This window comes from Gracilinanus agilis, chromosome 2 (genome assembly GCF_016433145.1).
Source record: "Gracilinanus agilis isolate LMUSP501 chromosome 2, AgileGrace, whole genome shotgun sequence".
Lineage (NCBI taxonomy): Eukaryota > Metazoa > Chordata > Mammalia > Didelphimorphia > Didelphidae > Gracilinanus > Gracilinanus agilis.
This window is the reverse complement of record NC_058131.1, coordinates 235,324,871-235,337,217: the sequence shown is the minus strand read 5'-3', so window position 1 is coordinate 235,337,217 and position 12,347 is coordinate 235,324,871. Positions and strand designations below refer to the sequence as shown.

At 38.5% G+C, this 12,347-nt stretch overlaps 1 protein-coding gene across 1 annotated transcript in view; it reads right to left on the bottom strand.

Moving 5' to 3' along the window:
• DNAJC27 (DnaJ heat shock protein family (Hsp40) member C27) overlaps positions 1 to 12,347 on the bottom strand; it is a 62,547-nt gene that overhangs the window by 4,387 nt on the left and 45,813 nt on the right. The window contains exons 5-6 of the mRNA XM_044663766.1: positions 10,926 to 11,048; positions 1,429 to 1,589 (exon numbers count right to left, since the gene is read on the bottom strand). Of these exons, the coding sequence (XP_044519701.1) occupies positions 1,429 to 1,589; positions 10,926 to 11,048 (284 nt within the window). The remainder of the gene's footprint in view (positions 1 to 1,428; positions 1,590 to 10,925; positions 11,049 to 12,347) is intronic.

Genomic DNA, 12,347 nt, shown 5'->3' with positions numbered 1-12,347 from the left:
CCTTCTATATGCATCAAGAAAGAAGATGATGGGGCTGCAGGCAGAGCAGGTTAGACATCTGGAACAGTAAATACCTAATGATATGATCCTCAGGGACCTAAATGAAATCGCGTTTGACACCAATTCCTTCGTCTCATTCCCTAATGGTAGGCTATAATGCACACCCAGAAGATACCTTGAATTTGGAACATGAACTAGACTCCTGGATGGTTGTGGTCTCTAAGTCTCTAGTCCTAAGCAAGGTCAAGGTCTGACAGTGAGAAATCTGGTGACTGGACACCTAACTATTATAGAGAGTTACAGCTAAATAGAGAGAAGCAGGTGGTGCCTTCACATGTAATAGCAGGTTTGTGACAAGAAAGCCTTCAAAGACAGACAAGAGAACTAAAAAAGCGGTGTTATGAAAAACCGAAGAGTATCCAGGAAGAGAGGGGAATTAGTAATGACATATGCTATATAAAGGCCACGAGGATAAGAACTGAGAAAAAGCCATTAGATTTGGTAATTAACAGGTAATTAGTAACTTTGGAGAGAGCAGTTTCTGTGGCGTAATGAAGGTCAGAAATTAGATTACAAGACACTGAGAAATGACAAGAAAGTGAAGGCAATAAGTATAAAAATGCCACAAAGGGATGAATTAATAGAACTACAGAGGTTTGCCTAGAAAAAAAAAAAAGACTTACAAATCACGGAATATCTCTATTCTAGTATATGAAAGAACACCACATAGATGAGTGATTCAATTTTTTCCTTTAGGCCTTGGAGGGCAAAACTAGAAGGAAAGGCTCCAAGTTATGGAGAAGCAGATGTAGTTAGCCTGGATGTAAAGAAAAACTCCAGGGCACCTGGGTTGTGCGGTGGATAATATAGGGCTTGGAGTCAGAAAGTCTAATCTTCCTGAATTCAAATCTGACTTGCAACACTGACTAGCTATATGACCCATGGTAAGTCATTTAACCTTGTTTCCCTCAATTCCTCCATCTGTCAAGTGAACTGGGGAAGGAAATGGCAAACTACGCCAGTATCTTTGCTAACAAAACCCCAAATTAGGTCACTAAGAGCTGAACACACTAAAATGACTGAACAACAACAAAGAAAAATTTCCTCACAATTAAAGCTGGAAGCAGATTCCTTGGGAAAGAATGGGTTCCCTTTTACTAGAAGTCCAGACCAGAGACTACACAACCACTTGTGGAGGAAAAATGGTTAGATGTGGGTTGGACTAAATGACCTCTGATGTCCCTTCCAACTTAGATTTCTATGATTAATGCTTAATTTAGGATTCTCCTAGAAATATGACATATGTAATACTGGTCGAGTTTCCTACACCAGGGGAATCACTGGTCCAGATCAAAACCCATATACTATTAAACTGGTTAAGAGTTCTAGGGTAGCACCAAGCACCAGGGATCCTGAAATACTATTTACCTTGTGGCTCCAGGTTTGACTCCCAACATATCCCAGCTGTCTTTGCTGTTTCGAATCCTGCGAATGTTATCAGCTTGTTCTTTGGTGAAACTTATGCTGATGTTTGTTAAAGGACGTTTCCCACCATTTTCACAAAAATCAACTATGGCAGAATAAAACATCTGCAAACAAAACATTATAAACATTACAAACAAAATCTGACCTTAGGAAAACTGGATTTAGCACTAACTTATGCCAATGAGACTTGTCAAAACTGCTAATCATTTTTAAAAGTTATTAATGAAGGTGCTAAAAGGTGTTAAACATCCAAATCAGACTCTACAGACCTTTCTCCCAAACCCAGCCCACCATCAGAAAAAGGTGCTGTAGAGAGCCCTTCTACCCAACTTTTCTGCCAACATCACTATCTCCTTTCTCCTTCCCAGTTGGACACTGATCAGTTACTTCCAAGAGGAAGAGACTAAGGGTTTTGGTTTTACTCTGTCCCTTAGATGCATTCCCTCCTTCTAAACGGGTGTGGAACTGGGTCCTCTTAAGCCTCCCTCAACCGTGGCAACATGGCTGCTTAGAATGCTAGGAGGAACAGGAAGTCACCAACTATAATCACTGGGTCTTAACAATCTGCCTTGCACTATACACTAAGGGCCATTCAAGCCTTAGTATCTATTCTGCCACAATGGCTTCCAAATTTTTCAGTCATTGCTATCTGATCTACCAATGGCCTTTAAGGATCACCAGGCCTTTCTAACTACCCAAGGACTAAGTCCACATATATATATTATATTCCCTAATTATATATATATATATTCCCTAATTAGAATGCAAGTTCCTTGAGAGCAGGGACTTTCTCACTTCTTTACTACTGTTCCCAGCATTTGCAGTACTTGGAACTTGGTACATGTTTAATAAATGTTTTTTAATATGTTAATTTTTTGTTATTCTAAAGTTTACAACGTCAATAACTATGAACATTTCTGTATACAAGAAAGATAAGCTGAGGAATATATTGTCCTAGCATTTTTTGAGTTCTAGCATGCATAGCTAAAGACTATAGAGTACTCAGTCCCAAAGCTATCCTGTTTTTCTCTGTCTGGTCTCAAACCTTCCTTTAGTTTTTTCACACTCATTTAAAAAACAAATGTTTTGCTGACAATTTGCCTCCTCCACCCACCCACCCCAGTCCTGCCCCAGGGCATCAATGGCACTTAAACTCCTCTTTCCCTTTCACCCACTCAAGGAAAAAGTATAGTCTCATGGCAAATAAGCAGTTAAGCAGTCAAAAACAAATGCAAACCTGGTCTGTATCTGAAAGCATGTGTCTTATGCTGGATCCCTATTCCTCAGCTATTGTTGTTTATTGACCTTCATGCTCAAAGCACACCAAAATGGCACACTATGTTGGGTCAATGTACAATGTGTATAACTGTGGCTGATCAGACCAATACAAACTTGGAAGACTCTACCACAGTCAGGCACAAATAGCCAGTGTGAACATTTGGGATGGAGATACCTAAATTTGTGTATCTCAGCTTTCTTTTGAGCTATTGCAATTCTGCGTTGCTCACAGGGTACAATATTTCCTTTGATGTGGGAATGGCATGCTGGATGGTCCTGTGCCAGTGTCTATCATGTCTCACAACAGATACCAAAGTTCTTCAGGAGACCTTGAAGGTGTCCTTGTATGGCTTTTTCTGACCTCTCTGTGAGCACTTGCCTTGTGTCTAAAATAGTCTTTTAGGTAAATGTGCATTTGGCATTTGAACAACAAAGCAAGCCCATCACTGCAGTAGAGTCTGAATGCTTGATAGTTCAGCTGGAGAAAGGACCTCCGTCCAGTACCTTATCTCACCAAATGATCTTTAGAATCTTCCTAAGACAATTCAAAGGATGGGCAGCATGCTTATCACTGGCTTTTTGCAGTTGTGACTGGTCACTGCTCTGATCAGGGTTCTTTTACAGTTATTTTCCATTATAATGCTGCACTCATTGTATACATTGTTCTCTTAGTCCTACTTACTTCACTCTATTATTTTATACAAGTCTTTCCAGATGCTTCTGAAACCATTCCTTTCATCATTTCTGTATTATATTATATTCATATACCATGATTTGTTTACCTGTCCTGCAACTGATAAGAATCTCCTTATTTTCTAATTTTTTGGGTCAAAGGGATATTTTTTTTTTTATCCTGGGACTCCATTCTAGGAGCATAGGGCCACAACCAGTAGGCAATGGGTCGCTCAGGGTCACCCAGCTGGGAAGTGTCTGAGCCCAGATTTGAACCTAGGACCTTTCGTCTCTAGGCCTGGCTCTCAATCCACTGAGCTAGCCCAGCTGCCCCTACTTTAGGTTGCAGTTTCTTTAGCAGATGTAGTTTTTACAGAGTGGGGTTGCTAGCCCCACGCCCAACCCTCCTCCTTTTTCATCCGGGCTAGGGACCATCCTTAGCCCAGGAGTGGTAAGGGTGGGCGATAGGGGTCAAGTGACTTGCCCAAGGTCACACAGCTGGAAATGTCCGAGGCCGGACTTGAACCTAGGACCTCCAGTCTCTAGGCCTGACTCTCAATCCAATGAGCCACCCAGCTGCCCTAAAGGGATATAAAGTTTCAGAATTTTGGGGGTATAGTTTCAAACAGACTTCTAGAATGCTGAAATAACTCAAGCTTCCACTAACAGTGCATTAGTGTACCAAAGGTACTGATGCAGGTGTTATTGCTTACATAGAATACAGCAATGGCCTTCTAATTGGTTCTCAAGTCTTTCTGAATTCCATTCATCCTGCACTCTGCCTCTAAATTCCTTTTAGCATAGATTTGACCATATCACTTCCCTACTCAATAAACTTCAGTGGCTCCCTAATGCCTCTAGGATCAAATATAAACTCTTCTGTTTAGCTTTTAAAGACTTTCACATCCTAACCTCATCTAATCTATCTTTCTAGCTTCACTGTATGTATTATTCCCCTTCTAACATTTTACGATACAACCCAACTGGCCTTTCTTTGTTCCCTGCATATGACTCTCTATCCCATCTCCATATCTTTGTACAACTTGTCTCCAATGCCTAGAAAGCATACCTTCCTCATCTTTGCCTCACAGGTTCTTTCCCTTCTTTCAAGATGCAGTTGAAGCAACTTCTACTTTCATGATTACCTCAACAGCTAGTGCCTTTACTCTCAAATGGTATTGAAAACGTCATGAGATTTATTTGCAGGTTGGCAATTAGGTGGCACAACAGATAATACACTAGTAATCAAGAAGCCCTGAGTTCAAATCCAGTCTCCAATACCTCTTAGCTGTGTGACCCTGGGCAAGTCTTAATCTCTTTCAGCTTCAGTTTCCTCAGCTGAAAAATGGACATAATAGCATTTATTTCACAGAATTTTAAGGATAAGTTCTTTGCAAACTAAAGTGAATTGTAAGTGTTAGCTATCATTATTATCTATTATATATATATACACACACACACACACATATATATATATATACACACACACATATATATTTATGCATGCACTGTTGTCTTTCCCAGCAGAATTTTAAACTCCTTGAGAAGGTATTGTTTCATTCACTGTATCTGTATCCTCACCATCTAGTACAGCCCTTAGCACATAGTAGGTGCTTAATACTTGTTGACTAACTGCTCTCTCAAATTCCAACAACTATCATTTTCCATTTTTGTCATCTTTGCCAATGTGGCAATGTGAAGTGGAAACTTAGTTGTTTTAATTTACATTTCTCTTATTAGAAATTTGAATGTTTTTTCATATAGCTGTTGATAGCTTGGATTTATTTCCTTGACAGTACTTATTGCATATATTTCAACCATTTATCTTTAGAAGACTAGATCTTATTCTTATCCATATGAATTAGTTCCCTCTATATGTTAAATATCAAAATGTATCAGAAAAACTTTTTGTAAACATTTTCCTCCTGCTCCTCCTCTCCATCTTTATATTAGAGAGTCTCAGAGTGAGGAAGATCTAGGTCAAGTCCCACCTCTGACACATACTAGCTGCATGACCAAGGGCAACTCATTCGTTCTCTCAACGCTCTAAGCAACTCTCTAAGACTTCAGGGTATATTTACAGAATGAGTTTCCTACATTAATGAAACCACAGGTTCAATCTGCAACCCTTCTAAGATTAATTATACTAATTTTGTTTATGCAAAAAATTTTCATTATTACATAATCAAAATTATCCATTTTATTTCTTGTGATCCTCTTCTACTCATCGGTCAAGTATTTTTCCTCTACACATAATTGTGGAAGTATCTTCCCTGATCCTCTAATTTGTTTATGATAATACTTTTTATATCTAGGTGGTATATCCATCTAAACAAAGTTTGTCTAAACCTAATTTCTGCCAGACTACTTACCAATATCCTTATTAGTTCTTTCTTAAATAATGTATCTTTACCCCAGTAGTTGGAGTCTTTGTTTTTATTGAATACTATACTACTATTTTGGTTCCTGAATCTTGTGTCTTTAATTTGTTCCCCTGATCAACTTGTCCATTTTTTAACAAATACCAAATAATTTTCATGGTTAGTAGGAAGAATGCATAAAAAGCATTTAAGTGCTTGCTACATGCTAAAGTACTATGCTAGGCAATGGGGATACAGACAGAAAAGTAACCTTGTCATAACTCTCAAGGAACTCATACACTAAAGGAAGAGTGAGAAAACAGTGTAGATAGTTGCAAGTCAGATGGAAAGTCCCAGAGGTCCTTAGGGTATAGCAGAGTCTATAGTAATACATTTTTTCTGTTTCATCTCTATATTAATAAAACATGTCAGTTTCTGCTGTTGAACCATTCAGCAGGGCCAAGGTCTCTGACTCTGAGAATTTCCTTTCTTGGATTTTCAGTAGCTGCGACTGAGGAAGCATAGCTGTCCCACCACAGAGAGAATTAGATGCCAGGTTGCATCTTCACTAGGGTTATATTCTCAAAAGAATGGCTGCCAGAATAGGCAGAAGCTGGGTCAGTAGAAAGGGGAAATGTGGCCATTCCTTTCAGGCTTACCCGCCTGTCACTGGAAGTTGGCTGGCAGTTGGCAGAGGGAAGAGAAGGCCCCTCCTCCACGGGAGCTGCTCCCCTAGATGATTTCTGTGGTGGCCAGGGTGGGAAATGAGCTGGTATTTTGGGGGAGGCTTCTATCTCCAGGGCTCTTTGGCCTAACAACCTATCACCGATTATTGACTGGCAATTGGTATGGGTGGTGGCAGAGAGGGCAGGCACCTTCTCCACAGAGGCTGCTGTCTCAAATGGTGGGTATAGTGGACATACTGGAAGCAGCTCTGGTGGTTTGTGGGGCACTGCTGTCCCTGGGGCTCTTGGGTTTGGATGCTTGCCACTGGTACTTGGCTGGAATTTGGTGTAGGCAGTGGCAGGTCCCTTTTCCACAGAGGTTGCTTTCCTAGGTGATAACTTTGGTGACAAGGCTGGAGGCAGAGCTGGTGTTATGGAAAGGACTGCTTTTCCTGGGGCTCTTGAGCTTGCCTGCCCTTCTATGGCAGTTGGTTGGCAGTTGGTATAAGTTGAGATAGGGATGGTGGGTCTCTTTTCCATATGGGTTGCTCTCTTGGATATATGGTGGTGGAAAATTTGCTACACTGAAGCTAAATTCCCAGCATCCTTTTAAGTATGTCCTCATTTGACATACAGGGGCTTGGGAGATAAATTTGGCTGAGACCCTCGCCACAGAGCTCTTTTTTGGGAGCTTGAACTTTGCTTTGGTTAAGGTGTGGCAAGTGTGGGTCTCTGGTTCTGTGCTCTGCTTACTTAACTGAAGGAATCCCTTTCCCTTTCTTTACTATCTCTACTTTGCTGTAATAAAGCCACTAAAAAGCTACTAACAGCTTCGTAACTTAAATTGTAATTATTACAGATAGTAACTATGGCAGCCATGCTAGAGCAAAGCCAGTGGTCTGAAGGGTGCTACTGTTCTTTGGGTTACTTGCTTCCCAAAGGCAGTTGGTTGGCAGTTGGTGTTTGTAGTGGTAGATGTGTAATTCTCAGAGTAGTTATTTGGCTTGTAACCCCAATTTTCAAGACCCCTGAGTATTACTACTACTTAGACTAAAACTGCATCTGCCACCCCATAAAATTTTCAGTTTTCCTGACCTATTTTCAAAAAACCTTGAGAAGAGTTTTATCTGTAGCCTGGGAAGAAAGCCAACTATAAGATAAGCTGGAGGAGGAACAAGAAGTTTCAAAAGTATCTCTACTGTCCCAGGCTGAAAATCTCATGATATTCAAAGGTTTGTTTTTTTTTTTAATCATGAGGGTCTTTAGGGGTACATAATGATGAAAATCACATGCTCAAGATTTGAAACATCACAGCCCCCCTCCCCCAAATCCCCTCAGTGGAACTAGACAGAGGAAAGGAGGAGACTCTTGCAACAGGATTATTATAAAAACCTATGATTGTACATAAAAGGAGAGAGGATATTTTTGCCCAAAGCAAGCCGCTTGTATAGGCAGAATCCCTTTTCCTTCCCTTTCCCTCTCCCTTCCCTGCTATTTGCCATTTTCTCCAAATAAAACCACTTCTTCTCTGCCAGCATCTTATCAAGTCTCCTGTCTGCTCATCAGAATGATTTCTGGGGGTGCAAGCTCCCCAAAAATTCCACTCCACACACAGAGAATAGTAGGTCCCTTCTCCATAGGACTTGCTCCCCTAGATAGTAGCTGTAGTGGTTGGTTGGATAATCTGGGGTGGAAGGGAGGGCTGGAGATGTGGTACTGTAAAGCTTTCTTCTTGTTTTCTTTGAAGTTCTTGACTTTTTTTCATCTTTTCAGTTCAATAAAGGAAGACTTTTGTAGCTTGACAAAAGACTGATTAAGCAAATTAATTTAAACAGCTATGTCATTTTGTATTATATTGACATGGCTCAACCATGAGTTATCAACCTCTCTACAATTACTTAGGTTTGTCTTTATTTTCTTAAACTGTGTTGGGATGTTTGTATTCACATAATTCTTGTAGGTGAACTCTTATTTTGTACATTTCACAATAATTTTTTTTTAAGGTCTGAAGCACATGGTGCTCTTTATTGAGATGCGCAGGACACGGAGGGCCTTTTATAGAAAAGGGAGGGGCTCTCACTTGGGCCCACAGCGAGGGGGGGGGCTCCCCAGTGGGGGGGGGCCTGCAGCGGGGGCTCTAGAATTAATCTCTGCCTGCTGGGTTTCGTTGCTGACATATAGAAAAGTTAATGGTTTATGAGGCTTATTTTTTTCTTTTTTAAAAATATACTTTTTCTTTTTTGTTATTCTATAATTGACACACATCAAGTAACATGAATATTTTCATATAAGAGCAGAAAAAACACTCATTTGTGAAATCGAGTATCTCCATCACAAACAACTTCCTCTCTTTTTAAAAGTATATGACAAGCTGGGTAGCTCAGTGGAGTGAGAGTCAGGCCTAGAGACAGGAGGTCCTAGGTTCAAACCCGGCCTCAGCCACTTCCCAGCTGTGTGACCCTGGGCAGGTCACTTGACCCCCATTGCCCACCCTTACCAATCTTCCACCTATGAGACAATACACCGAAGTACAAGGGTTAAAAAAAAAAAAAGTATATGACAAATCAATGTTATTTCAGAAAAGCTATAAGGTTTGTCTGTGTCTTCCTCCAAATTTCCATCTGTTTTCTTCCAAGTTTTAAAAAGTCTTCAATAACTCTTTTCTTTCATTTTCTTTACATCATTATTATTCATTCACTTCCTAAGTTCCCTGTCATTAAAAACAAAAACAAAAACCTTCTCTTGTGACAAATAAGAAATGGCAAACAAAATGAATCTACATGCTAGCCATATCTGAAAATGCTGATTCTGCATCTGATTTCTATCACCTCCCTGATAGGGGGCAGAAAGCATGCTTCGTCATCAGTCCTCTGGAGTTATGGATGACTATTGAACTGATCAGAGTTTTTAAAGTCTTTTGAGGTTGTCCTTCTTTACAATGATGTAGTCACTGTAAAATGTTCTGCTCACTTCACTCAGTAACATTTCATTCACCTCTATCAAAGTTTGTGTGAACCTTCCATTTCATCTTTTTTTATGATTCAATAATAGTGTTACATTCATATGGCACAATTTCTTCAGTCGAATCCCCGTTGATAGAGTCTTGCTTCCTATCACCCAGGAAAAGTTTCAAAAATAAAAACAAAAAATATTTGATGAGCAGCTTTGGAAATATCTCTATTTTTTAAAGAGTTCCCATCATCCAATAAAGATGCTAACAATCTAAAAATACTAAACACTGTCTTTTATGTGCCATCTGAAAGTTCACAAAAACAGATTAGTTTCTTCCCTTTCTTGACAACGATATTTCTTATGAGACTTCTATCTATTAGTTTCTAAGAGTGTTTTTTCTATCAGATAAGCAAATATTAGCATTGTTATAGAAGTTAAGTATGTGAGATTCTAGGATTATATTAATGCTATGAGTCTGAACTTCAGAGCTTCAAAGTATCTAGAGCCACTGCAGGTAGATTATTTCCTTTTAATGTTGGGTTTCAAGGTTGTTTGGTAGGAATATTGACAATGAAGTCCTTTTTCTGCCCAGTTAATTTGGAATAAGCTTACTGTGGTACATCCTAGGACTTTTAAAGACACAAAATAGACAATACTCACTGATATTCATTTAGGTACAGACTTACTAAAAATCACTGACTCTCAAGAATAGATTGATACAGTAAACCTTCAGTAAATGACTGATGGTTCTGAAAGATAAATTTCATGGATGCATTCTCATTCCCAATCTTTGAATCAATGATTCTGGGTTTACTTGACCCCTACCTACTTAGACATTTTCTTTTCTTGTTCAGAGATTAATAGAGGCTTTGAACTATGCCATTCGTGTTCAAAATTTGACACAGTTCTCTCATCATAGCATTCAGATGCTAGACTGTACAATGAAGGGACTCATCTTTCTTAAACTGCGTAGGGATCCATACTCAAAATACTACCTACCTTTTCCGACTCTCTCTCTCTCTCCTAGTTTATTCATTGTACAGTTCATTTTCAATTACCCTCTAACTCATACCACTAATCACTCTAAGTACAACAATAATTCTCTATCTTCTCCATATACTCAAACTCTGTTCTCAGTAACACACTTTGTGATGATCTTCCAGGAGCCAGATTTAGAAAATGACTTTACAAATCCTTTATAACTCAAGGTTGAAAATTATATCTCTTTCTATCTCTCACTAAGTTGCTAATGTCCAGTTAGGGCCAAAGGAAGTCTCCTAGAAAATTCTTGACTTATTTAAGTTTATAAAAACACTGACTCACAAGAATAAGTAGACTGAAAGGTGGAAATAGTCTCACAAGAGAGATTCCTACCAATCATGAAAGGGCCTATTTTCTAGGAACAATGACTCACTTAGTCTCTTAGTGAATACATTTTTTGGTTTGCTGAATTCTTAGAATTTAAACTAAAATATAACATAGTTCTGGCACAATTCTTATATGACTAACTTACCTGGAACATTTCATTGATACCTTCACCAGTTTGTGCTGAAGTCTCAAAATAAAGGAATCCTCTGCTTTCAGCCCAAAGGCGTCCTTCACTTTCATCTATGCAGCGATGCTTGCTACAATCAATCTTAAACAAAAAAGGAGAGAGTTGTATGTAATACTTTTTGTATTCTTATTAGAGTGACTTAACCAAATGTTTCACCTAAAATGGGCACCAATGAAGTTAAGTAATGTCTCTAAGTGTCATTAGCAGGGAAAGTGGAGGAGGGAAAAGGAAAAATGAAAATGTAAATCATGAGAAAAAAGAGGAAAGAGAATGAGAAACAGTCATAGAGTAGAGGGTACTGGAAGCCACTTAATCATGAATATTCTACAGTTTACCTACCCTGTACAAGAATGAACATCAGGAGTTAAGTTATAGAAAAACTGCATAATACACGTGGAAAAGGAAAAATAATTATAATTACTGAATCATGGTAACAAAATTGATATTAAGGATGATTACAAACACTTTGTTCTTCTTGCTTAGCTTTTAGCTGATACAGAATTAACTCCCTAATTGAACATTTAAATGGAATAGTCTGTCTCCTGGGAATTTATAGCCTATTATATTATAAATAGGACACATATTACACTATATATCAATGGATCTCAATGATTAGCTCAATTGTAAGCTGTAACAAACACAGCAAAGGGAATTAAGACACACTATTATGTAAGATTTGCTTTATAAGTTTATAGGTTTCTGGTAAAATTCATGTAGGAGTATACATAGTAATCAACTTCATGCTTTGACCATCTTCTGATCTTCAAAAACAGTAACACTTTTATAGTACTTTAAAGTTTACAGTACATTTTACATTCATTATCTCATTTAAACCTCACAACAACCCTGAGACAGTATCCTAGGTATTATTATTGAGATTTTGCAGATAAAGAAAACAAACCATGTCTTTGAGTAGTTAAATAACTTGTTCATGATTACACAAGTAATAAGGGAAAAGATTTGAATGCAAATTTTCTTGACTACAAGTTCACTGCTCTATCCATTATGCCATATTACTTGAATATTACAAATCCAGGGCCAATGGCACATAGTTTTAATATAAGGTTGCATGCTAAAGCTGTCTATTCTTCAAAATCAACACCACCTTGCTGTGGATCACATTCTATATTTGCACCCTTGGCTACTGGAATAGAAAGATTTCTAGTGCTGTTTTGTTTGTTTTTTAAGAGAAATAAATGCTGTATTTTTAGAAAAGGGCTTCTTTTGCATTTCTTGATATATTACTTTTTTATTGACATTTATATGAATAATTATATTTATAGTTTTCCTAATTCTAAACCAACCCTGTATTCCTGGTATAAGCCTAACATGGTCATAGGGTATATTTGTGATATGGTGCTGTAGCCTCTAAGCTAATGT